The 24,582-nt window shown below is 36.1% G+C and overlaps 1 protein-coding gene across 1 annotated transcript in view; it reads right to left on the minus strand.

The window, feature by feature from the left end:
* The window catches only part of LOC145660502 (lysosome-associated membrane glycoprotein 5), a 55,314-nt gene extending 31,536 nt beyond the window's left edge, over positions 1-23,778 (minus strand). Inside the window, exon 1 of the mRNA XM_081725628.1 lies at positions 23,669-23,778. Within this exon, the coding sequence (XP_081581754.1) occupies positions 23,669-23,705 (37 nt within the window). The 5' untranslated portion in view covers positions 23,706-23,778. The remainder of the gene's footprint in view (positions 1-23,668) is intronic.
* Positions 23,779-24,582: the final 804 nt, after the last annotated feature.

Raw genomic sequence — 24,582 nt, forward strand, 5'->3', positions numbered from 1 at the left:
ATGGGTAAAGAACTACCAAAAATCGAATTTCGGAGGTTATTGACACCTATTTAGCACGTTATATGGTTTATTACCTTTATATGTTTATGTTCCCTTTTAAATTTGGGAATTATCAAATAACAAAATTCGGTAAACGTTTTCTAGGACCCATTGGTGTTCCTCTTATGGCCAAATATTCAAAATTTAAATGTTATTGACCGGCTTTATTATTGAATAAGTACAGGATTTATTACTTTTTTCATAAGACACAGGTGTATTTGTGTACCAATCTTAAAATTTGGGAGGGGTACATTTCTTATTGTCATATCAATAATTGGTAAATGTTCTTTGGGTAAATCATTGTGATCACGTGATCAGTTATTGACCTATGATGGGATTAGGAGTCCAGGACATTGGTACATTGAAACTTTGTAGGATAATTTGAGAATGCGTCATTGGTATTGATTATTACAGCCAAATATAAACGTAAGCAAGACGTTGTACCACGTGATTGACCTTGATGAGGTAGTGTACAGGGATACATAGCTAACCTTATTGAATCTTATGACTCATAGTCTTAAGGGAATACATGCTACAACACTGGCAAAGTTATTGTTGATGCAATTTGATTGGCTGATCACTATCTTTCCTGCAATCTGATTGGTTGATCACTATCTTTCGTGCAATCTGATTGGTTGACGAGTTTTAAATCTTTGCTGTATTCAGTTTTTAAGTTTTGTTTTACATTTAAAAATCTTGTTTTCGTTCAACATTTTGCACTCAATGATAAATATGATCAAAACCGTTTATTTGTTAATCGAATAGTTAAAAACCGGATAAAGTTTGACGGTTAACCGTGAAACGTAAAAATTTTTTAGTTTGAAATTTTTTTGCTTGAAACATTTTGTTTGAAAATTCTTGCTTTCAAATTTTTTGTTTGAATTTTTTGTTTCAGAATTTTGTTTGAAATTTTTTTTGACAACTTTTGTTTCAAAATTTTTTGTTTAAAATTTTTTTGTTTGAAATTTTTTTCGTTTCAAATTTTTGTTTGAAATTTTTCGTTTCCAAATTTTTTGTTTGAAATTTTTTGTTTCAAAATTTTGTTTGAAATTTTTTTTGTTTCAAAATTTTGTTTGAATTTCTTTCGTTTGAAATTTTTTTGTTTGAATGTTTTTCGTTTCAAAATTTTGTTTCAAAGATTTTTGTTTGAAATTTTTTGTTTCAAAGTTTGGTTTGACATTTTTAAAGTTTGTGCACTCATTAGTAAAGAACCGGAACTGTTTAGAACTAAAACCTCTGGCAACATTGTGGTGCAATAGTACACGTCAGAACATGTTGCAATAGTACACGTCAGAACATGATAATGAAACGTCATCAGTTTTGCATCATATATAAGTATCGTTCGCGTTAGTATTCATGATAACATCATCATGGCTACTTGTCTGCAGTTTCTAAACACACGTGATGTGATGAAATCATTTACCAAGATTACTGATTTACAACAGAATGTACCTTATAGAATCTTAGCTAGCCAAATGATCCCTACAGAGTTTGGATTAAGAATCGTAGTGAAGCTTGAAAATGATAAGAATATAATTTTACCAGCAAGATATTTACCCATGGAAGCATCAAAACAAGAAGAACTGCTGCGTTTCTTAAATACTGGATCTGTATCTTTATGCTATAAAAGACTCTTGGGTCGAAGTCATCAGTTTGAATTTAGTACACAGCCGGATTCGTAAGCAATTGTGATGAAATCATGAATTCAAACGTCAGCACATCAGACATAGTTGTATGAATGTGGTTGGTCGGCAACTGTGTTGAAACCATGAATTCAAACGTCAGCACATGACGTCAGCCGTAGTTCTATAAATCAACCAATACCGTGAAATCATTTGAGCAAGTGCTTTTCAGGAGGAAAGATGTGTACTTCTAACGATAAAGAGTTCATCTTCGCAAGCTATTATCCAATAAATATATTTCAAACAAAACATGTGATGATTGGTATCAGTGCTAGAACATTTGACCCAGTGATTCGATTGGGCAAAGCAGAACAATTTGGTGTACAACTGACCTGTGAAGAATGGCACGAATCGACCAAATGAACGATTATTTTCATGATGAGCTAAATGTGACCATAGTCAAATCATTAGGCTCAAATCATGAAGTGGTGCTGCGTACAGTCCTCGAAGAGAAGATGGTGCTGTTACGTAAAAAGAGTACATTTCATGTCCCTCGCAACATGGTGTATCTAACACAAACGGAATGGAACAAATTCATCAGCGTATTCCAGTGTGTTAAACATGCAGTGGAAGTGTGTAACAAAACAAGTATATTCCTGAAAAAGTACTATTTTGAAAAATGTGTTATGCATATTGTACAACATGTATCTAGATATTGTGATGGTTGTCAACATCGTTCGTGGGTGCATACCTGTATTGATAAACAGTTTGTTTGTGATCAAATGAACATTGAGTTTCCACCAATTGATATCGCATTAGACCTTAAAAGACTTCAATTGGAATTAAAATTATATGCTAAAGACAAACTAGTGCAAGAAGTTCAAAATACATTGTATCGACAATATCCAGAACCACTATCTGGTATGGATGTATGTGGAGTGTAATAAAATGATCCATTTCAATGAATTGTGTTTTTTTTCATTTCAAGTACAACCCCAGGTTCTGACGTGTACTATTGCATCATGAAAAAAAATATTGACAAAGGTTTTTGTTCTAAACAGTTCCGGTTCTTTACTAATGAGTGCACAAACTTTAAAAATGTCAAACCAAACTTTGAAACAAAAAATTTCAAACAAAAATCTTTGAAACAAAATTTTGAAACGAAAAACATTCAAACAAAAAAATTTCAAACGAAAGAAATTCAAACAAAATTTTGAAACAAAAAAAATTTCAAACAAAATTTTGAAACAAAAAATTTCAAACAAAAAATTTGGAAACGAAAAATTTCAAACAAAAATTTGAAACGAAAAAAATTTCAAACAAAAAAAATTTAAACAAAAAATTTTGAAACAAAAGTTGTCAAAAAAAATTTCAAACAAAATTCTGAAACAAAAAATTCAAACAAAAAATTTGAAAGCAAGAATTTTCAAACAAAATGTTTCAAGCAAAAAAAATTTCAAACTAAAAAATTTTTACGTTTCACGGTTAACCGTCAAACTTTATCCGGTTTTTAACTATTCGATTAACAAATAAACGGTTTTGATCATATTTATCATTGAGTGCAAAATGTTGAACGAAAACAAGATTTTTAAATGTAAAACAAAACTTAAAAACTGAATACAGCAAAGATTTAAAACTCGTCAACCAATCAGATTGCACGAAAGATAGTGATCAACCAATCAGATTGCAGGAAAGATAGTGATCAGCCAATCAAATTGCATCAACAATAACTTTGCCAGTGTTGTAGCATGTATTCCCTTAAGACTATGAGTCATAAGATTCAATAAGGTTAGCTATGTATCCCTATACACTACCTCATCAAGGTCAATCACGTGGTACAACGTCTTGCTTACGTTTATATTTGGCTGTAATAATCAATACCAATGACGCATTCTCAAATTATCCTACAAAGTTTCAATGTACCAATGTCCTGGACTCCTAATCCCATCATAGGTCAATAACTGATCACGTGATCACAATGATTTACCCAAAGAACATTTACCAATTATTGATATGACAATAAGAAATGTACCCCTCCCAAAATTTAAGATTGGTACACAAATACACCTGTGTCTTATGAAAAAAGTAATAAATCCTGTACTTATTCAATAATAAAGCCGGTCAATAACATTTAAATTTTGAATATTTGGCCATAAGAGGAACACCAATGGGTCCTAGAAAACGTTTACCGAATTTTGTTATTTGATAATTCCCAAATTTAAAAGGGAACATAAACATATAAAGGTAATAAACCATATAACGTGCTAAATAGGTGTCAATAACCTCCGAAATTCGATTTTTGGTAGTTCTTTACCCATGAAAGGGAACGATGTGGACCATCCAAATTTATAGTGGTACATATTGAAGACCTGTACTATGATACCAAATGCTTATATTAAAACAATTTCTAAAACCGAGTGGATGAGCCAAGATACCCCTCCCGGTGCGTCAATGTACCCATGTCTTATGATAGGAAATGAACCCATATACATGACCATATAACCATATAAGGTAATAGAACCCCATCAAAGGGAAGAAATTGGGCCAAAAACCAAACGCATGGTACAACATATTGCTTATGTTAATATTTTAGTAATTTTTACCCCTAAAAGGGAACGAGGTGGACCACCCAAATTTATCATGATACATGTTGAGGTCATGTACTATGATACCGAATGCTTAAATTGGAAAATTTCCAAAATTTAAGGGGATATGGAATGGACCCCTATACATGATCATATAACCATATAAGGTAATAGGACCTCATCCAAGAGGATAAATTGAGCCAAAACCAAACACGTGGTTGTACTAAAATTTGGCAATTTCGTACCCATCAAAGGAAACGTGGTGAACCACCCAAATTTATAGTAATATATATTAGGGTTCTATACTATAATACCAAACATGTAAAAAAGGGGCAATTTCCAAAATTAAAGGGGTGGGCCAAAGTACCCCTCCCAAATTTTTAAAGGAGTGCACAAATGTACCTATGTCTTATGATAGGGAATAGACCCCTATACATAACCATATAACCATATAAGGTAATAGAACCTCATCCAAGGGGATAACTTAGGTCAAACCAAACACGTGGTACAACGTATTGCTTACGTTTATATTTTGGCAATTTTGTACCCCTAAAAGGGAACGAGGTGGACCACCCAAATTTTATCATAATACATGTTAGGGTCCAGTACTATAATACCAAATATATAAAATGAGCAATTTCTAAAATTTAAGGGGTGGGCCAAAGTACCCCTCCCAAATTTTTAAAGGAGTGCACAAATGTACCTATGTCTTATGATAGGGAATAGACCCCTATACATAACCATATAACCATATAAGGTAATAGAACCTCATCTAAGAGGATAAATTGGGCCAAAAGACCAAACACGTGGTACAACGTATTGCTTACGTTTATATTTTGACAATTTTGTACCCCTAGAAGGAAACGAGGTGGACCATCCAAATTTATCATAATACATGTTAGGATCCGGTACTATAATACCCAATGTTTAAATTGGTCAATTTCCAAAATTTAAGGGGTGGGCCAAAGTACCCCTCCCAAATTTTTCAAGGGGTGCATTAATGTACCCATGTCTTATGAAAGGTAATGGACACCTGTATACGCCCATATAACCATATAAGGTAATAGGACCTCATCAACGGGGATAAAATCGACCAAAATCCAAACACGTGGTACTACGTATTGCTTACGTTTATATTTTGGCAATTTTGTACCCCTAAAAGGGAACGAGGTGGACCATCCAAATTTATCATAATACATATTAGGGTCCTGTACTATAATACCCAATGTTTAAATTGGGCAATTTCTAAAATTTAAGGGGTGGGCCAAGGTACCCCTCCCAAATTTTTAAAGGGGTGCACCAATGTACCCATATCTTATGAAAGATAATAGACTCCTGTATACGCTCATATAACTATATAGGGTAATAACACCTCATCAAAGGTGATAAATTACGTCAAAAACCCCCGAAATTTGAATTTTTGGCAATTTTTTACCCATGAAAGGGAACGACATAGACACCCAATACTGATAGAGGTACATACTATGGTCCTAGGCTACCACACCAAATTTTTAGATTTGGCAATTTCCAAAATTTAAGGGGTGGGCCAAGGTACTCTTCCCAAATTTTTCAAGGGGTGCACCAATGTACCCATGTCTTATGATAGATAATGGACCACTATACATGACCATATAACTATATAAGGTAATAGGACCTCATCCAAGGAGATAAATTAGGTCGAAAACCAAACACGTGGTATAACGTATTGCTTACGTTTATATTTTTGGCAATTTTGTACCCCTAGAAGGAAACAAGGTGGACCGTCCAAATTTATCATAATAGATATTAGGGTCCTGTACTATAATACCCAATGTTTAAATTGGGCAATTTCCAAAATTTAAGGGGTGGGCCAAGGTACCCCTCCCAAATTTTTCAAGGGTGCATTAATATACCCATGTCTTATGAAAGGGAATGGACCCCTGTATACGTCCATATAACTATATAGGGTAATAATACCTCATCAAAGGGGATAAATTAGGTCAAAATCCCCCGAAATTTGAATTTTTGGCAATTTTTTACCCATGAAAGGGAACGACATAGACACCCAATACTGATAGAGGTACATACTATGGTCCTAGGTTACCACACCAAATTTTTAGATTTGGCAATTTCCAAAATTTAAGGGGGGTGGTCCTATGTACCCCTGCCAAAATTTAGGGGGTGGGCCATGGTACCCCTGCCAAAATTTAGAGGGGGTGGTCCTAAGTACCCCTAGGTCATTGCCCCCGGGCCAGGTCATTGACCTTTCACCCCGGTCATGAAAGAGAGTGAGGATGAGTCATTCGGGCCAACGCGGGTCCCTACTACTACTTATTTCTCAATTTGTAATGTGTAAAGTAATTCTAAAGCATTTGTTATCCAATCTACAGGCACGTAGCCAAGGGGGAGTCCGGGGGGTCCAGACCCCCCCCTTCGAAACCAGAAATGTAAAAAATTAAGGAAGGATGAAACGAAAAGAAACGAGTAAAAGAAGAATCAGAGTTAAAAATAAAAAGCTACAGCAAGCTTTTGGTTACTCTTTCTTGTGAGGAGATTTGTATTACTTGCAATACATGGTAGCGAATGAGCGAGATACCCTGGAAAAGTCAGAGAATTTGAAATTTCTAGAAAAGTTACGGAATTCTCAGAATTTCTGCTACTAGTCAGGAAAATTTCAAGCTTTCCAGAGCATAATGCCGTTCTGTAACAGTGTGAAATTTTTTTATAATTTTTCGTCATCGTTTCTCTGCAGTATAGAACATGTTATTTCAGAAAGAGTTTTCTACTACTCCTTTAACCTGTCATTAAGAGCAGACAGTAGTTGACAGAGTAATGAAAACAAAAAGGTTATGTGGAAAGAAAGTTCTGTTAACATTTGATTCATCAGAGAAAGGAACACAGATATTGTAAAATTCTTTTCAATGCCTTTTTCAGGGGCGTAAATAAGGGCCTTGCAGACCCCGCATTGCGGGGGGGGGCTCAAGCCATCAGGGGGCTCCAAATCATGAAGTGGGACGTAGAGAAGGGGCCCCACTCCACGCTGTTTGCGGGGAGGCCCCCAAGTCTTTAGTTACACCATTGGCCTTTTTATATTCTTTTACTCGAGATTTCTTCATAGTTTGTTATTAAAATACGTATTAACATATCCTCATTTTATTGTCCTAACAAATCAATATATGTCGCCAGTAAAGTAGTTTAGATTGATCGACGTCCTGGGCCTTCAGTATTTCATCTCTCGCCCCCCTCCCCCCGCTCATTACGAAATCCTGGCTAAACGAACCAACATATATTCCAGCAAAACAGTTTAGAATGCTCGAGCCCCTGATGCGATGATTACAGTATTTCATGTCACGGATCCCTCCCCCCTTTTCGAAATCCTGGCTACGTGCCTGCCAATCTGTATACGTTGTAGTGTTTCAATTCTCACTTCCAAAATATAAAATAAAATAATGAAATATTGTTTTATAATTGAATTTGTATTCGTCTAAGGTATTATTATTACTATTATTGGTCTTTTCCTTTTTTCATTTTTTTTTGGCAATAAAATATGTGCTTCTTTTAAATAGTATTATTCTGTTTAGTGGCGTATGCAAGGGGAGGGATTTTAGAGTTTGAAACTTACACCTTGAACAAGATATGCAAAAATAAGCATTCATCATATATATACCAACATTTGAAATATTTTTGAACTTAGGAGCCTGAACCCCTTGGCAAACTTCTGCGTACACTACTGATTGTATTCTCATCGTTATCTCTCTCTTTTTTTTTTTTTTTTTTTTTTTTTTTTTGCTTTGAATGAAATTTAGAAGTGCAGAGAAAGCGTGAAGGTGATCACTAGCTTTATTATCAAAATATCTTTAATACTTTTCGATTTTTATTCAAAACAATCAATAACGAACGTAAAACAAATGCTTGAATTTGGTTTTGAATCGAAATTTGGAATTTGGAAGACCAATGTGAGGCTGGTACATCCAACTTTATTTTGTAAATGACTCTTAGTATTTTTCGAAACAAATTTTCTCTTCAAACCAATTAATAAGAAACAAACGAAGACTTGAGTTTTGAATCGAAATTTAAAAGTAGAATACGCAGTGTGAAGTTGGCCACCAAATGTATCCTGTAATTTTCTCTTTTTGTTGTTCGATTTTTTTCTTCAAAATAACGATAAACAAACCATCTTCATCAACTTTATTTCGTAAATACATACTTTTGTATTTATCGAAACAAAGTACTTTTCTTCAAAATGATCAACAACAAACAAGGGCGCCAATGTTGTGGTTTCCAAGGGGGGGGGCAAGTATAAGCGACATTTCAAATATAGTTTCAAATTTTGATGTAACTATTCTAAGAATTGTATTGGGTTTTCGATATTCCGAAGTACAATTTCCTCTAGGTGGGCGAGCGCCCCACCTTGCCCCCCCCCCTGATGGGCGCCCTTGACAACAAACCGATATCAAACGATTGATTTTGGTCTGGAATCGAAATTTGTAAGTAAAGGGACCAGGATGAATTGCTACATCCGAAATTTATTTTGTAAATCTCACTTTCTATTTTTCGAAACAAACTACTTTCTCTTCAAAACAATCAATAACAAAGGAAAAACAAACGATTAGCTTCGGTTTTAAATCAAAATTTGAAAGTGGGATCAGTGCAAAATTGCACCACCCATTTCGAAATTTGAAAGTGGGATCAGTGCAAAATTGCACCACCCATTTCGAAATTTGAAAGTGGGATCAGTGCGAAATTGCACCACCCATTTCGAAATTTGAAAGTGGGATCAGTGCGAAATTGCACCACCAATTTCTTTTGTAAATATTCTTTATGTTTTTCGAAACAAACGATTCTTCCTTCCAAATAATCAACAACAAACACACATCAAACGTGATTTTGATTTTCAATCGAAGTTTGTAAGTGGAATAACCAGGATAAATTTCGCCACATTCAAATTTTATTGTGTAAATATCTCTATGAATTTCGAGACAAACATTTTTCTACAAAGAATCAATAAAAAACTAAAAACAAACGAATGGCTTCGAGTTTGGATCGACATTTGAAAAAGATGGGAGGGACAGTGAAAGTATAAATATCTCTTTATAATTTTGGAAAGAAACTATTTTTCTTTAAAAGAATCAACAACAAACGATTGCCTTAGGTTTCAAATCAAAATTTTAAACTAGGTGCCCAGTGTAAAGTTGGCACCCCAAACATTATTTTATAAATATTTCAAATGATTTTTTTCTTCAAAATAATTATTATCAAACGAAAAACAAACAATTGGTATTGTTTTTTAATCGAAATTTGAAAGTGGAAGCGGCTAGTATAAAGTTGGCTCCCCCAACTTTATTTTGGATATATATCTTTATGTTTTACGAAACGATTTTTTTCTTCAAAACAATAGTAACAAACGAGAAACAAACGATTAACTTCAGTTTCGAATCAAAATTTGAGAGTGGGGGCCAACTTTACACACGTCCAGGCATTTACTCTTCTTAAACTCAAATTTGTTTTGTCAGTAATACCATAACTGAAAATCTATGAGAACTTCTCAATTTCCTTTCACCAATTAAATAAATATGATTCGCTCTTCATTGAAAGACTTATATGCCTAGTACTTGGAAAATATTATAAAACAAAGTGGTCATTCATTATATTTGAGATACCGCTTCACTGCTTCAGATACTGCCGTTCTGACTTTCCATACTGGAAATGGTTGAGAAAATGACGAACTCACAAAGAGTTTCTTTCAGGTCGGTAGATATCACAGAACTTTGAGGAGGTAATATTAATACGTAATCTTTTGAACCATTGTTCAATAGAATTTAGGGAGAGAGAGAGAATTTAAGGGAGAATTTTCTCCCTTTGCGGAACTTACCATTGCACTACAAGAACTGGACGTAATATCAGTGGCGGGTCGTGACTAAATCGAGCATAACTCGGAAAATGAAATTAAATGAAACCTTTCAGTTTAACGTCCCACGATTATGCCCTTTAGGCTAAGGGAGAAGGATGATAAAGGCAAGTGAATGATGACGAAAGAATTGGAAGAATGAGAATGTGGGGAGGAACGGGAGTATCCCGAGAAAACTCAAGGGCACAATGTTGTCAACCACAAACTTACTTTGTCGTGGATCGAACCAGGGAACCACGCAGCAGAGGTAAGCGCTCTGTTACTGACCTACAGTGCTCCTTCCTCCAGCATGCTTTGGGTGGGGTACAATAATTAAAGTGACAATTTTCTTTCAGGCTTCAAAAGATTTAATTTTCTGATGAACTACATAACGAATAGGACACTGGCATGTCCTACTGGGTTGGATTCAATGGCATCATTTCAGATTTTGCCAAGAGGGGGAGCAAGATTGTCCATCGACCACCGCCCTCTTCAAATGACATGCCTCGTTGGATTGCACAAATTTGCTGCAGAAATGCGGGTGCTTTTTTTTTAACTGATACAAGCTGTGGTCACAGAACATGTATATCTTGTCTGTATACCTTGTTACTTCATTCCAAAAGTTTATGTTCTCCACGTTGTAGTACATTATAGGAAATCTATGAGATTTCGTTTATTTTCAAGGCTGACGAGGGAACCTATCCAAGTGTAACTCTGACTTCGAGTCGAGACTATGGCCGTTGGATATTTTGTCCCAAAAGAACATAACACGAAAAGGGATACATCCTCGATCGCAACCGTTGCGGAGATATAATCGTGAAAAGTTAGAAATTGAGCTCCATACTATACATTACAAAGTCGGATTCCGGGTCAGATTTTTCGGGAACGGTCGGGTAAGGAAACTCAGCGAATACATATCAAATTAGTGTGGGGAGCCCATACCTTTTGAATGAAAAATGTGTGTACCCGGGGCACTCGCAGGGTCCCAGGCGGGGTCCAACTAAAAATTTGCAAATGGAACCTGGAGTCAAGTAGCATATTGTATGAAAGCTATTGTTAAATAAAAGCAGATAGAACAAATCTCAACTCTCTACGATAACCCTGTGCAAACGGGCAACTGGTCAAAATGTCAATACAACCTATATCAGAAAATCTATGGCCACGCTTCTAAATCCGTTAAGTTGCGAAAATAACAAAACAGAAAAACACGTTTAAAAGTGCAAGGTATTGAAGTAAAGCAAATTGCTGCAGTCTCTCACAGAGTTGTACAACGGACCTTATCCAAGTATAAGTGTGACTTCGAATGACCAATGGACCATAGAATGACCATGACCATTGGATTTCGTGTCCTAGAAAGGATACATTGTGAATCGCATCCGTCGTGGAGGGTGAGAAGGTCAAAAAGCAACGGTATATGCTTCGCGCAACGGGACCCCAGATTCACAGATTGCACCGTGAAATTTCTATCGGACGGTTCGAGAAAACTGGAATAATAGTGCAGAAATAAAATATATCGAAGGATGCTTTTGAGAGAGAGATTCTGCAGCAATTTGCTTTACTTCAATACCTTGCACTTTTAAACGTGTTTTTCTGTTTTGTTATTGTCGCAACTTAACGGATTTAGAAGCGTGGCCATAGATTTTCTGATGTACGTTGTATTGGCATTTTGACCAGTTACCCGTTTGCACAGGGTTCAGGTAGAGAGTTGAGATATGTTCTATTTTCTTTTATTTAATAATAGCTTTCATACAATATGCTACTTGACCCCAGGTTCCATTTGCAAATTTTAGTTGGACCCCGCCTGGGACCCTGCGAGTGCCCCGGGTACACACATTTTTCATTCAAAAGGTATGGGCTCCCCACACTAATTTGATATGTATTCGCTGAGTTTCCTTACCCGACCGTTCCCGAAAAAACTGACCCGGAATCCGACTTTGTAATGTATAGTATGGAGCTCAATTTCTAACTTTTCACGTTTATATCTCCGCAACGGTTGCGATCGAGGATGTATCCCTTTTCGTGTTATGTTCTTTTGGGACAATTTATCCAACGGCCATAGTCTCGACTCGAAGTCAGAGTTACACTGGGATAGGTTCCCTTGTGAGACAATAGGGCACCGAAGCACGTTTCTTGCAAAATCTACTTCAACGGTCACACAGGAATGAATGTGCGGGGTAAATTAAGACAGCGAGCAAGCATACAGAGGTTGTTCAGCCTACGATTGGCCGATTTCGTTCCTTCCCCCTCCCGGGCAGAATGAACTCACCCGACCTGGCTCGTGGCGTCCTGCATTGTTGTGCAGTGGCTTCCTGGAAACGGAGTTGTTTTTCCGCGCGGACGGCAATAACGCACAAAACAGGACCATTGTTGTGAGTGTTGTGTTAAATTTGTTTCCAAGTGTGTGGGTTTCCGCTCTGTGACCAAAATGCCGCCCAAAATAAGCCGGTTTTGGGAAGGCTATGTTGAGGCTCTTTATGACGCTCATTTTAGTGTTTCTGTCATTAGAAAACAGTGCAAGAAGAATGGTTGCAAGTGGAATAAAAATGTTATTAAAAACTACAAGGGCAACGAAACTCCACCATTAGGATCACCAACGAAGTTGCCTAGGAAGCGGGAATGCATCAAGGTCACCTCCAACATGCAGAGGAAACTTCGCAAAATGGCAATGCAAGAAAATCCGCCAACACAAAGGTGTATGGCTAATCGTCTTGACGTGTCTTTGGGGACTGTGAGCCGGACGTTACATCATCAACTCAAGCTGGAAAAAGTCATGAAAGCTCGCGGCCATCTTCTCACGGATGCCCACCAAAAGGAACGAAAGTGTAACGCCCGGAAGCTGTACGAACGGCATTTGGCAAAACGAAGGTGGATGTACGTCGTAACGCTCGATGAAGCGTGGATTTACCTTTCCGACTGCGGCAAACCGAGAGCCATCATGTACTGAGAGAAAGGCGCCAAGAACTTCAGAAGGTGGGTCCGTGTCTGTAAAGAATCCTTCCCAAAAGGGTTCATGGTCATTACTGGCTGCTGTTACCGAGGTAAACTGAAGATTCGTAGGGTGGCGAAGAACTGCAAAATACATTCGCAGTATTTTCAGGAGCAGATCATGCGGCCGATCTGCGAGCATGAGATTCCAACAATGTACGGAAGTGACGCCAATCTGGTGCGCATTCACATGGACAAGGCCTCATCACATATCTCACGATCGTCCCTCGCATTCTACAGGGAGATGGAGGAGGCAAGTGGTATACAGGTGATATCTTTCAATGAGGTACCTGTTAAATCTCCAGATGCAAGTCCTAGGGACTATTGTGGATTTGGATTGCTGAAGCGGGCTTTGGGAAAACGGCGTGTGACAACTGTGGAAGGACTTTGGAACGCTGTGCAAACGGAATGGGACAAGATTCCCCTCCCAGTTCTTCATAGAAGCCTATTACAGTGGAAATTACGCTGTCGGGCTATTGTTAGGAACCAAGGGAAACACATCGAGCATTTACGGACCTAGCGCCATGGATTCTTCTAAATTTTTAGTTAAGTCGAAATTGGCCAAATGTAGACTGAACAACCTCTGTACAACGAAACTGGAAAAGGTGAAAAGATGGATAAACTGAACAAACACCTAAGAAATAAGTCTTTTGAATTCTGTTCTACTCTGCTGTTGCTTCTGTGATATAAAAGCAATTTATTTAATATATACACACACATGAAAGGAAAATTTTATCTTGTTTGGCAATCGACACATTCTATCAGTTGTTGGATCGCGCATCTGTTCCTAAAACATTTCCAGAGCCGATTTTGCATTCGAAGTATATAGTGAGCAGGGCCGGATGTAAGGGTGTGCACCAGGGCACGTGAACCCTCTTCGTTGTAAATATACCCTATCTAAAATGAGAAGCTAGCAGTGAAAATAGCAACACTTTCTTAAATTTTCTGCTGTTATGTTTCCGTTTTTAAAAGAAAGCAGAATTTTGTAAAAGCAATAGTTTAAAGTCGATTTTCTGAAGGTTGAAGGCAAAGGATTCACCAAGCAAAACAACATTCCTCATGCACAACCACAGATGCCTAAAAGCATTTAAAAAATTCAAATGTAGTGGTAGTTATTGGTGCACCCCTCGTCAGAAAATCCTGGATTTGTCCGTGATAGTGAGGTACTTCGTGGGTGCATTATTCCACTGACAGTTTACTTAATCCAGACAAATTGAGTGCTTCAGAAAATTGACGAAATGTATCAAAAACTACAATGTCAATGTTAAGCATTGGTCAATTGTCAAGATCTAATCAAATTACAACAATAATAATAAACATCACTGTAAAAGTTACATGTATTGCGATATGACACAAAACCGTATCAGATCTCGCCCACTGGCTTCCACCTTTTCCATCATCTGAAAGTGCTTTTGTCGAGATGCGTCTTCGATAACCAATAGAGTTGTCATGATCCCTTCGAAGATTTGATCATAACAGATCTCAAAACCAACTCAATTCAAAAATTCGACTGTGCAGGTCTCCACCTAGATGGTAAGAACTACAGTAATTATATATTTATATTGGTGTTCACGACATTTGAGACTGTCTCGTTGTAAAAATCTGTTGTCTTATAGTTATCTAGACGAGACGAGATGCCAGTATTGTCCTCTGTCGTGAGCAACATTAAAAATATTCCACATTACTGCTTACGTTTCTCATGGCTTTCGCTTTCCATTCCAATCAGACCATGATTTCAAAACGAGCTAAAACGAGCCGAACGAGCAAGCCATACATCAAACTCGACTCGACTCGAAACTCGACGTCAAAAGCAGTGACTCGACTAGGAACACGACTCGAGAAAATTACCTTTGACTCGAGTCGTGCCCATCCCTACAAAGGAAAGTGAGATGAAATTTGTTTCTCTTGGCTTTTCCATTTTTAGTGAAAATGAAGGCGTGCAACTGTGCGTGACGTAACCTAATATGAAATCTTATCTCCTCCTCTCCCCTAGGCCCCAGCATACGAAGAGTATATAGACTATCCAATGTCAGTAGAACCCATCTTTTCAGAAAATGCGCATTTAATCTATTTGTAGTATCAGCCTAGGCATCTACTCATGCTTCGTAAGCTAACTAACTCTATAGCCTATGGAGCCCGGAGGTTCAATGCCGCGTTCACAAAGCTTTCCACTGACTTCTATCCTTAGCCAACTGGATCCAGTTTCTACTTTGTATTCCTATTTTTGCAAGATCCATCTTAATATCGTCTTCCCATCTGAGCCTAGGTCTTCCTAATGGTCGTTTTCCGATTTGTCTTACCGCTAATACTTTTGAAAGCGTTCCTACTTTCTTCCATCCTAGCTACATGACCTGCCCACCTAAGCCTCCTAGACGTGATGACCCTAACAATGTTTGATAAGCCGTATAATTTACGTACTTCCTCGTTATGAAGTTTTCGCCATTCCCCATTCCCGTTCCTCTTGGGTCCGAATATTCGTTTGAGCATCTTGTTCTTCTCAAATACTTTCAGTCTATGTTCTTCCCTCAGAGTAAGCGACCTTATTTCGAAACCATACAGAACAACAGGTGTGATTATCGTTTTATTTATTTTAAGCTTCAAATTCCTCGACAGAATTCGCGACGACAAGAGATTTTGAACTGAATAATAACACGAATTCTCTGTTTTTAGTCGACATTTAATTTTTTCGTGAATAAGATTTTTGTCTGTTAATATTGATCCTAGATATTTGAAAAGATCAACTCTATCAAAAGTATTATTTAATATTTTAACGCATTCATAATTTGCCGCATTACGTTCCCGACGCACTTCCATGTATTGAGTTTTCTCTGCATTTACTTCTAAACCCTTGTCCCTGCAAGCGTTTAATAAGACCTCTGCATTTCTTTCTATTGTTTTCCTATCATCTATTGAATTTACATCATCAGCGTACGCATAACCTAGTGAACACCGTTCAGCTCTAGGCCCTGGTTGCTATCTTTGATTTTTCTTATAGCGTATTCCAGGACAAAGTTTAATAATGGCGACAACGCATCTCCTTGTTTCAAGCCATTCTCGATGTGAAAGCTCGTGGACAAAAATTTTTCTATCCGGACTTTACTTTGAGATTCATTTAAACATGCTTTAATTGATCTAATTAGCTTTTTCGGTATTCCAAATTATATAAGAACATTGTACAATGTTTCTCTCCTAACCGAGTCGTAAGCCTTTCTAAAATAAATAAATAGTTGATGTGCTGTGCTATACTGTATTTCCACTTCTTTTCGAGTATTTGGCGAATGGTAAATATTTGATCGATAGTTGATCGATTTCGTCTAAATCCACACTGATAATCTCAAATACTTTCATCTGCGTATGGGGTCAATCTTGCTAATAGAATGTTTGCTAGGATTTTATAGATGTTGACAGAAGAGAGATGCCTCGATAATTATTACAGTCAGTTTTGTCGCCTTTCTTGTGGATTAGAACAATGATTGATTCTTTCCACTCTTGTGGAAAATTTCACTGGAAATTCTTCCTTGTTGTAGATAAGGAGAATGAGTTTGTGTACCTTGTTCCACAATTTTTCGCCTCCAGCTAAAATTAACTCAGCCGGAATTTCGTTTACACCCGGAGATTTGTATTTCTTTAATTTCTTTATAGCGACTTCTACCTCTATTCGGTTGGGTTCTGGATTATACGGTTCTACGGTGAGTATCTCTCTTTCTCCACGCACATTAGTTTTTGACTGCGTGTTAAGCAAATTGTCAAAGAAATCTTTCCATCTATTTAAAATGCTATCTGTATCAGTGAAAACTGTTCCATCAACTTTCTTTAAATGTAAGCACGAGGTTGATAGCCTTTCTTAAATTCGTTGATCCCTTTATACATGTCCCGAATGTTTTTATTTTTACTATTATCTTCAAGTTCCTAAATTTTAGCTTTCAAAAAATCGCGCTTCTTTGTTCTAAAAGTTTTGGAAGTTTCCCGCCTGATGTCTACGAAATTTTGTGTAGTTATTTCATTCGGATTTTGTAGCCAACGTAATTTTGCCTGTTTTTTCTTCTCTGCTAGTTCGAACCATGGTTTGTTCCTACGTGTTTCCGCGTGTCCCGATTTTTCTTTTGAGAGAGGATATTTCGTAAGCAAAGAAAAGAATTCAATTCCTGGAATATTTTTCTCCATAATCTTAAGGTTACATCTGTTAACTAAAGAGTATATGACATGCGACAGATTTCTGTAACGATTCTTGTAATGTTTTTGAGATTATCGTCATTTTGATCAAAGAGTATTTTTGCGTCATACATAATTGATATTCTTTCTTCATAGTTTCGGGGAAGTCATTAATTATATTATTATAAAACAATTTTAACGTGGATCTTTGTGGATGCTTAATTAGGAACATACCAATTATAAATATGCATGTATTCAGATTTCAGAATGTGTTCACGGCAGTGATTTGTAATATTGATATGTACTACTACTTCATTTACGTTGCCTAATATATAATACTAGCAGCGTTCACCCCGCTTCGCTGCGGTCACCCCGGAACGCAATAAACTTTGTTACTTAGATAATTTTTACTTTTTCGCTTTCAAGTGATTTATAGCGCCTGTCAGTTATGTTAACCCGCCGAGTCACAGGGTCATGCGGGTTGCATATAAATACGTTTATTTTTATACCTATGATGAACTAATAACAAAGGATTTGTACGTATGGACACCTGAATGGTCAATTATCTGAAGACACTGGTAATTGAAAATTAAAGTGATATGATAAAAACCATCTAGGGTCCACATCCTAACAACCCCCCAAAAATGAAAGAAATCGGTTCAGCCGTATTAGCGTGATGAGCGGACAAAGGATTTTTTGTACGTATTCACACCTGATTGGTCAATTATCTCAAGACACTGGTAATTGAAAATTAAAGTGATATGATAAAAACCATCTAGGGTCCAAATCCTAACAACCCCCCAAAAATGAAAGAAATCGGTTCAGCCGTATTAGCGTGATGAGCGGACAAAGGATTTTGTGCGTTCTCTTTTATATATATAGATACTCTAAAACAGTTGGTCAGATTCATCTACCCTAATATGAGTTTCATCTCCTTTCTCTAGAATAAGGCGTATTTAGGATTTTGTTTCGAGGGGCTATGCCCAACACAAGGAAGGAAGTGGGCAATTGCCCATCTGAGTTTGAGAATTAAATATATTTTGATTTATGCATAAATTGAAGTTATAATGGCAAGAATTGCAGACCGATAAATCCTATATGATATGATACAAAAATTTAGGAGTGAATCTAACCCTTAATTCTATTCATACAAGAAAAAGGAAGCATTCTTTTGGCCTTCCTAATTTCCCGGGCTAATTATTCCCCCGTTTTGATTTTCTTTAATTCAAATATTTCCTTCTTTTAAAAATAACTAAACGATATAATTTTTCCTTTGTTATAATAACTAAAGTCCTGTCATGTTAATATCCGAGCAAGTTGGTGTGGAACACCAGTTTCTTCTATCAACTCCTCTTAGTTTTGGTGTTACTGATTACGACCGACTTGTATCACAACTGACAACGATCGATAAAGTATGATAGACGAAATGAAAGAAAGTAACGTCAAGGAAAAGAAACAGAAAAGTAGAAAGGACGAAAGAAAGAACAAAAGGAAGCAGTTCTTACATGGAATGAAATTTGACAAATACAGTATTATTTCTGAACAAAGAGCATAAGAAAATGGAAAGTCAATGACATTCTTAGAAATGGTAGGAAGGATTATTGTTGTACGTGGAATGCGAAAAACTAACATTTATTTCGGGGGGGGGGGTGCTTGAGCCCGATAGCCTCCTAAATACGCCACTGAAGACAATTATGCTCTCCTGATTCTTCACAGCATTGTTTTTCAACTTCATAAATATTTTGAACATCGCATATATATATATATATATATATATATATATATATATATATATATATATATATATATATATATATATATATATATATATATACATATATATATATATATATATATATATATATATATATATATATATATATATATATATATATATATATATATATATATGGGAACGGTCTTACCCGCCCCCCACCAATGTTGAAGACAGATTTGCGCCGATGGCTATACACAAATATTTCTTTCTCGTTAATGCGATATTAATTAACAGTTTTTGCAAAAGCTAGACCATTATAATTGTATCCTATCTATTGTTTCATTGAGCCCCACTACATCTGGAGTACAATGAAACAATCACAACTCTTTCAAAAATTGTTTATTCTAACTTCGTATTTTGAATTATAGGCCTAACAACGAATGTGCACAGCGCACATAGAGTAAAGATGACTTTTTTAACAGTTTTTTTTTAAACGAATACCGTAAGAAATAAATAAGATATCGCAAATATAATTTTGAAGTTTCATTGTGCCCCATTTTCCCCTATGTCAGTTTATTTAATAGCAGCTTTTCAATACTGAATATTGACTTTCTAAATTTCCAACATTATTCATGCTTTGAGTGATGAAGAACCTTAAGCCATCATAGCCACTAATAGAGTACTTAATTTGATTACTTTACACAATACTTGTAGTATGAGTGAGTAATTATAGGCCTAATTAGAGACGAAACTTTTTCGCAACAATTTTGATATTTTCGCATTTATATTTTTTAAATGTAGCACAAGTATGTATATATATATATATATATATATATATATATATATATATATATATATATATATATAAAAGAGAACGCACAAAATCCTTTGTCCGCTCATCACGCTAATACGGCTGAACCGATTTCTTTCATTTTTGGGGGGTTGTTAGGATTTGGACCCTAGATGGTTTTTATCATATCACTTTAATTTTCAATTACCAGTGTCTTGAGATAATTGACCAATCAGGTGTCAATACGTACAAAAAATCCTTTGTCCGCTCATCACGCTAATACGGCTGAACCGATTTCTTTCATTTTTGGGGGGTTGTTAGGATGTGGACCCTAGATGGTTTTTATCATATCACTTTAATTTTCAATTACCAGTGTCTTGAGATAATTGACCATTCAGGTGTCCATACGTACAAATCCTTTGTTATTAGTTCATCATAGGTATAAAAATAAACGTATTTATATGCAACCCGCATGACCCTGTGACTCGGCGGGTTAACATAACTGACAGGCGCTATAAATCACTTGAAAGCGAAAAAGTAAAAATTATCTAAGTAACAAAGTTTATTGCGTTCCGGGATGACCGCAGCGAAGCGGGGCGGGTTGGGGTGACCGCAGCGAAGCGGGGCGGGTTAACATAAATGACAGGCGATATAATGTTAACATTAGTGCAATCTTCTATGGTTTTTATCATATCACTTGAAAGCGAAAAAGTAAAAATTATCTAAGTAACAAAGTTTATTGCGTTCCGGGGTGACCGCAGCGAAGCGGGGTGAACGCTGCTAGTATATATATATATATATATATATATATATATATATATGTGTGTGTGTGTGTGTGTGTGTGTGAGAGAGAGAGAGAGAGAGAGAGAGTGTGAGTGAAACAGTATATTTTTGGTAGTAACATGTATTTAATACAAAAATGAGGATATACTTTAATTAGATGCAAATTCTAGCTAATGTATTCACTGAAATATAGAAATTAATGCAAAATTTCAAACACCCTCTAACCTCGTTTTTAGTTAAAAGATCACATCCAGCAAGACATTACCAGTTCTTCTTTTAAGTTTGTTCTCCTGTCAGTAAAATCATATTATACTTGGAAAATAATCTCTCGGCATCAACACTCGAGACTGGCAGCAACCATATTGAATGTAACGAGCTGACAGCAAATGACCTGTGGTTAACTTTTAAACTTTTTAACAATGATACAATGTCATTTTCTTATTCTCACTGCTGAGAACTTCAATAAACTTACTTTTAAATTGACCGTAAGCAACCAACATTTTCACCACAAAAAACAGTCAACGATTTAAGCAACAGCTCAATTTTGTTGATGTCTAGATCTTTATGAAGTGAAACAGTCTCTGGACCAAATAACTGATAGAGCTTTTCGTACTCTCTACACAGAATTGTCGTGGTCACTTGCTTGCATGTAATTTTGCAGCTTCATCAATGCTTTTGACACGCAGTTTTCAACTTTACTTTAACTTCAGCCTGGTGAGAAGCTCTATGCTTTTTAATTAAGTTGGCAGTAGCAGACCCAAATTTTCCTGCTTGAGCTAATTCTTATTTTGGAAGTTTTTGTTTCCCCGACAAGGTGAGTATAAGGGTCCCGGCTGGCCTTAGTGACGCACAAAGAAGCGTTGAAAATCCCAGAAAGTGACATCACGCCATGCAAGCTTACGAATTTTATGGAGAACTTTGCACGTTTTCGGTAAAATACAGCAATTTTTAAGTTAAATAATATTGGAAATGCGCTTTTCGTCATTATTAGCAATAATTATCAAGAATTCCGCTTTTATTCTCATTTATCGCAAGTAATGCCGAATTTCGCAAAAAATCGCGATAATATAAATCTGATTTCGGGGTCTGAAACGAAAAGTTTGAGGTTCCCTGAAACATATTCTTGTTTTTTTAATTTTTCGCACACATCGTATTTGCGAAAAAAGTTTCGTCTCTAGTGATAATGTTTCATGTATGTATGAAAAAGTGAGACATATATTAAAGAATTTGGAAGATTTTCAATTGTCACTAGGGTTGCTAACTGGCCGGGTTTTGACGGGTATTGCTGTTATTTTGATTAAAGCCAGTGACCGGTACAAACTTCTTACCAGCCCCTTTATGACGGGTTTTTGAAAATTTGTATCTAGTTCGAAGCAATTTCATTTAGTTCGAAGTATGGATTTAAAAAATAACTTTCATTCTGTAAATCCAAAACCGTCACCTTTCACCATCTATCAACGATTAATATATTTTGTTTATCAGTTTAGATAATTTTAAAGAGATGACAGGGGCTGTATCAGGGAAAATTTTAAATTTACTTATAGGGAATTTTATACATTTATTGAGAGTGAAAAAGAACTTCTTTAAGCAATTTCCTGCAGTTGAAATATAAGTTTAAAGAATAAATTTCATTTTCCAAATCCAAAATTGTTACGTAGAGATTAATATTCTTTTTTTTATCTGTTTCGATAATTTTAAAGAAGTGGCAGTTACTGGTAAATACAATAAAATGATCATTGCCTATTTCAGTTTCTCATTTAGGCCTATAGCACAATGTATCTATTAAGGTATTAGTGAATGTACTAAAAGTATGCAGAATATAGATGCTAATGCACTTTTGTTCACGATAGTACATTTCTTTCCCATGGATGGGTCCGAACAGAGATACTTCACACTTAGACCAATATTATACGGAATTTTGAGGGGATGCCGGTTTTTTTTTCAGTGTTGGCAACTCTAATTGTCACATTCTCGTTTAATTTAAATCTAATCTAATATAAATAAAATATAGAGTTTGTTTGTGTGCTTGTTTGTCTGTCTGTCTGTGTGTGACCTGGGGACCAGACGAGTGTTCTGAGTTACCAAAATTTGGTCACGGGTACCTTGGTCCAGGCCCAGATCAAGACAAAGCGCTTTTTTCAAATTTCGAACCAGGGGGTCTCAGGAGGGCGTTTACCGGGACCGATCTGGGGACCAGACAAGTTGACCGAGAGTTACCAACTTTTGTTCACGGATACCTTGGTCCAGGCGACAGACCAGGAAGAAACATTTTTGTCAAAATTCGAACCAGGGGGTCTCTGGGAGGCGTTTACCGGGACATGTAAAAGTAGTGGAAAATGACCGATATTAGTGTCGAATTCATAGTCGCTGAAATCAATGGAGAAACTCTCACAGGCGTTGACTTCCAATTACAGCCTCCATGCGAAGAATGGGTATACAATAGCTAGTATTCAATAAAGTATCTAAACTATTAACTGAAGAATTTCAAACAATTTATGCATTCACTAATTTTAAGTGAATTATTGACGTGAACAAACAGTAATAAAACATAATTTGTTTCCTGGAGTTTAGCGTCCCTTTTCCATATTGCGGCTATATGAGACCTTCAGAATTCGAACCTCATCATCTCCCAAAGGCAGGTCTCCGCCAACAAATTGTATCCACTTATACACGAGAGGAAAATAATATTGTAGTCAGTTTAATAACTATATATTTTCCGTCTTTAAACTGGAATAAGAATCATCAAAATCAACCTCATACGGTACCAAAATTGAGTTCTCTTACAAAAGCTTATTTCATATTGCTCTTTTAAACAAATTAATACTTGAGTTGATACCCCGTTGAGTATCAATTCTGAAGGTTCACTGTGATTTTTAAAAATATTTATATAATAATAAAGCGAAGAAAAACAGTGTTTCTTTTCTAAATCCAGTCTGTATACATTTTAAATTTCCTTTAAGGAACACGATGAGTTTCTGAAATTTCATATTCTTCTGCTGAGTACTGGTAAAACGTAAAAGGGAGAAATTTCTATGCATTAAACGCTATCGTATTTTACTCGCAAGTAAGTGAATAGGAACTAGCAATTGTTTAGTTCTTTCATAGCAAAGTTAAGTCAAAATTATTTACCTATTACAAATAGTAGCGATGCCAAATTTCTCTTCATGTTTTTGTATCACTTCTGCAGTAGCCGTCCTTCCATGTAAATCACGCACGGGACTGAACGCGAATGACGTCACACAAATCAATAGCACAATGCGCATGGCTACAAACCCCATTGAATATACTCGTGGTTAAAGAGAATTCGTTATTTTTTCCCCTCTTTTATAGGTCACAAAAGCTAACGAGTTAGTAATAATTTCTTCTTTCTATTTGTTGGCCTGACTATCTATCTCAATCACTAAATTTCATAAATTACTTAAATCTGAAAAGTAAAGAACTACCGTTAAATTTGCCAATTCGGATCAGTTCAATGCATTAATATTTGATGTTTTCGTGGAAGTATTTTATTTTTAAAATATTTATGGAAAGAAGATAACAACCATGATCTAGTTGTGAAATGTTGCTGCTTAAATTAGGCACAGTAACATCCATTTTATTTTTAATTCATGTGCGGTATACATGGAGAAATTGAGCAGAGTTTTATTTGACGTAAAAGAGGATATAATTCGATAATTATTACAAAATGCAGGAAATGAGTGCCTAGTAAAAAACAATTCTGATTGATAAAGTGCATTGTCTCAATATCGAGGTTACATAACCAAATTATAAAAATCTAACTGGTACCTAATTACATAGCAACGTAAGTATGAACTTTGAACGAAATGATTGTCTTAAGTAAGTTAACTTCAGAACGCACAGCAATGGAACCTTAAGTATTATAGCAATATTTAGACAGTAACGTCATTTCAGGTTTTGCCAGAAGAGTCAGGAAGATCGTCCACCGACGTAAGATTTTCTTTTTTTTAATTAGTATTAATATTAGTATACAATATATTAAAAAGCATGTAAATCTTCCACTCAGGAGGGGCAACTTCTCCCTA

Source organism: Thermobia domestica, chromosome 9, assembly GCF_964235325.1.
Source record: "Thermobia domestica chromosome 9, izTheDome1.hap1.1, whole genome shotgun sequence".
NCBI classification, from domain to species: Eukaryota; Metazoa; Arthropoda; class Insecta; order Zygentoma; family Lepismatidae; genus Thermobia; species Thermobia domestica.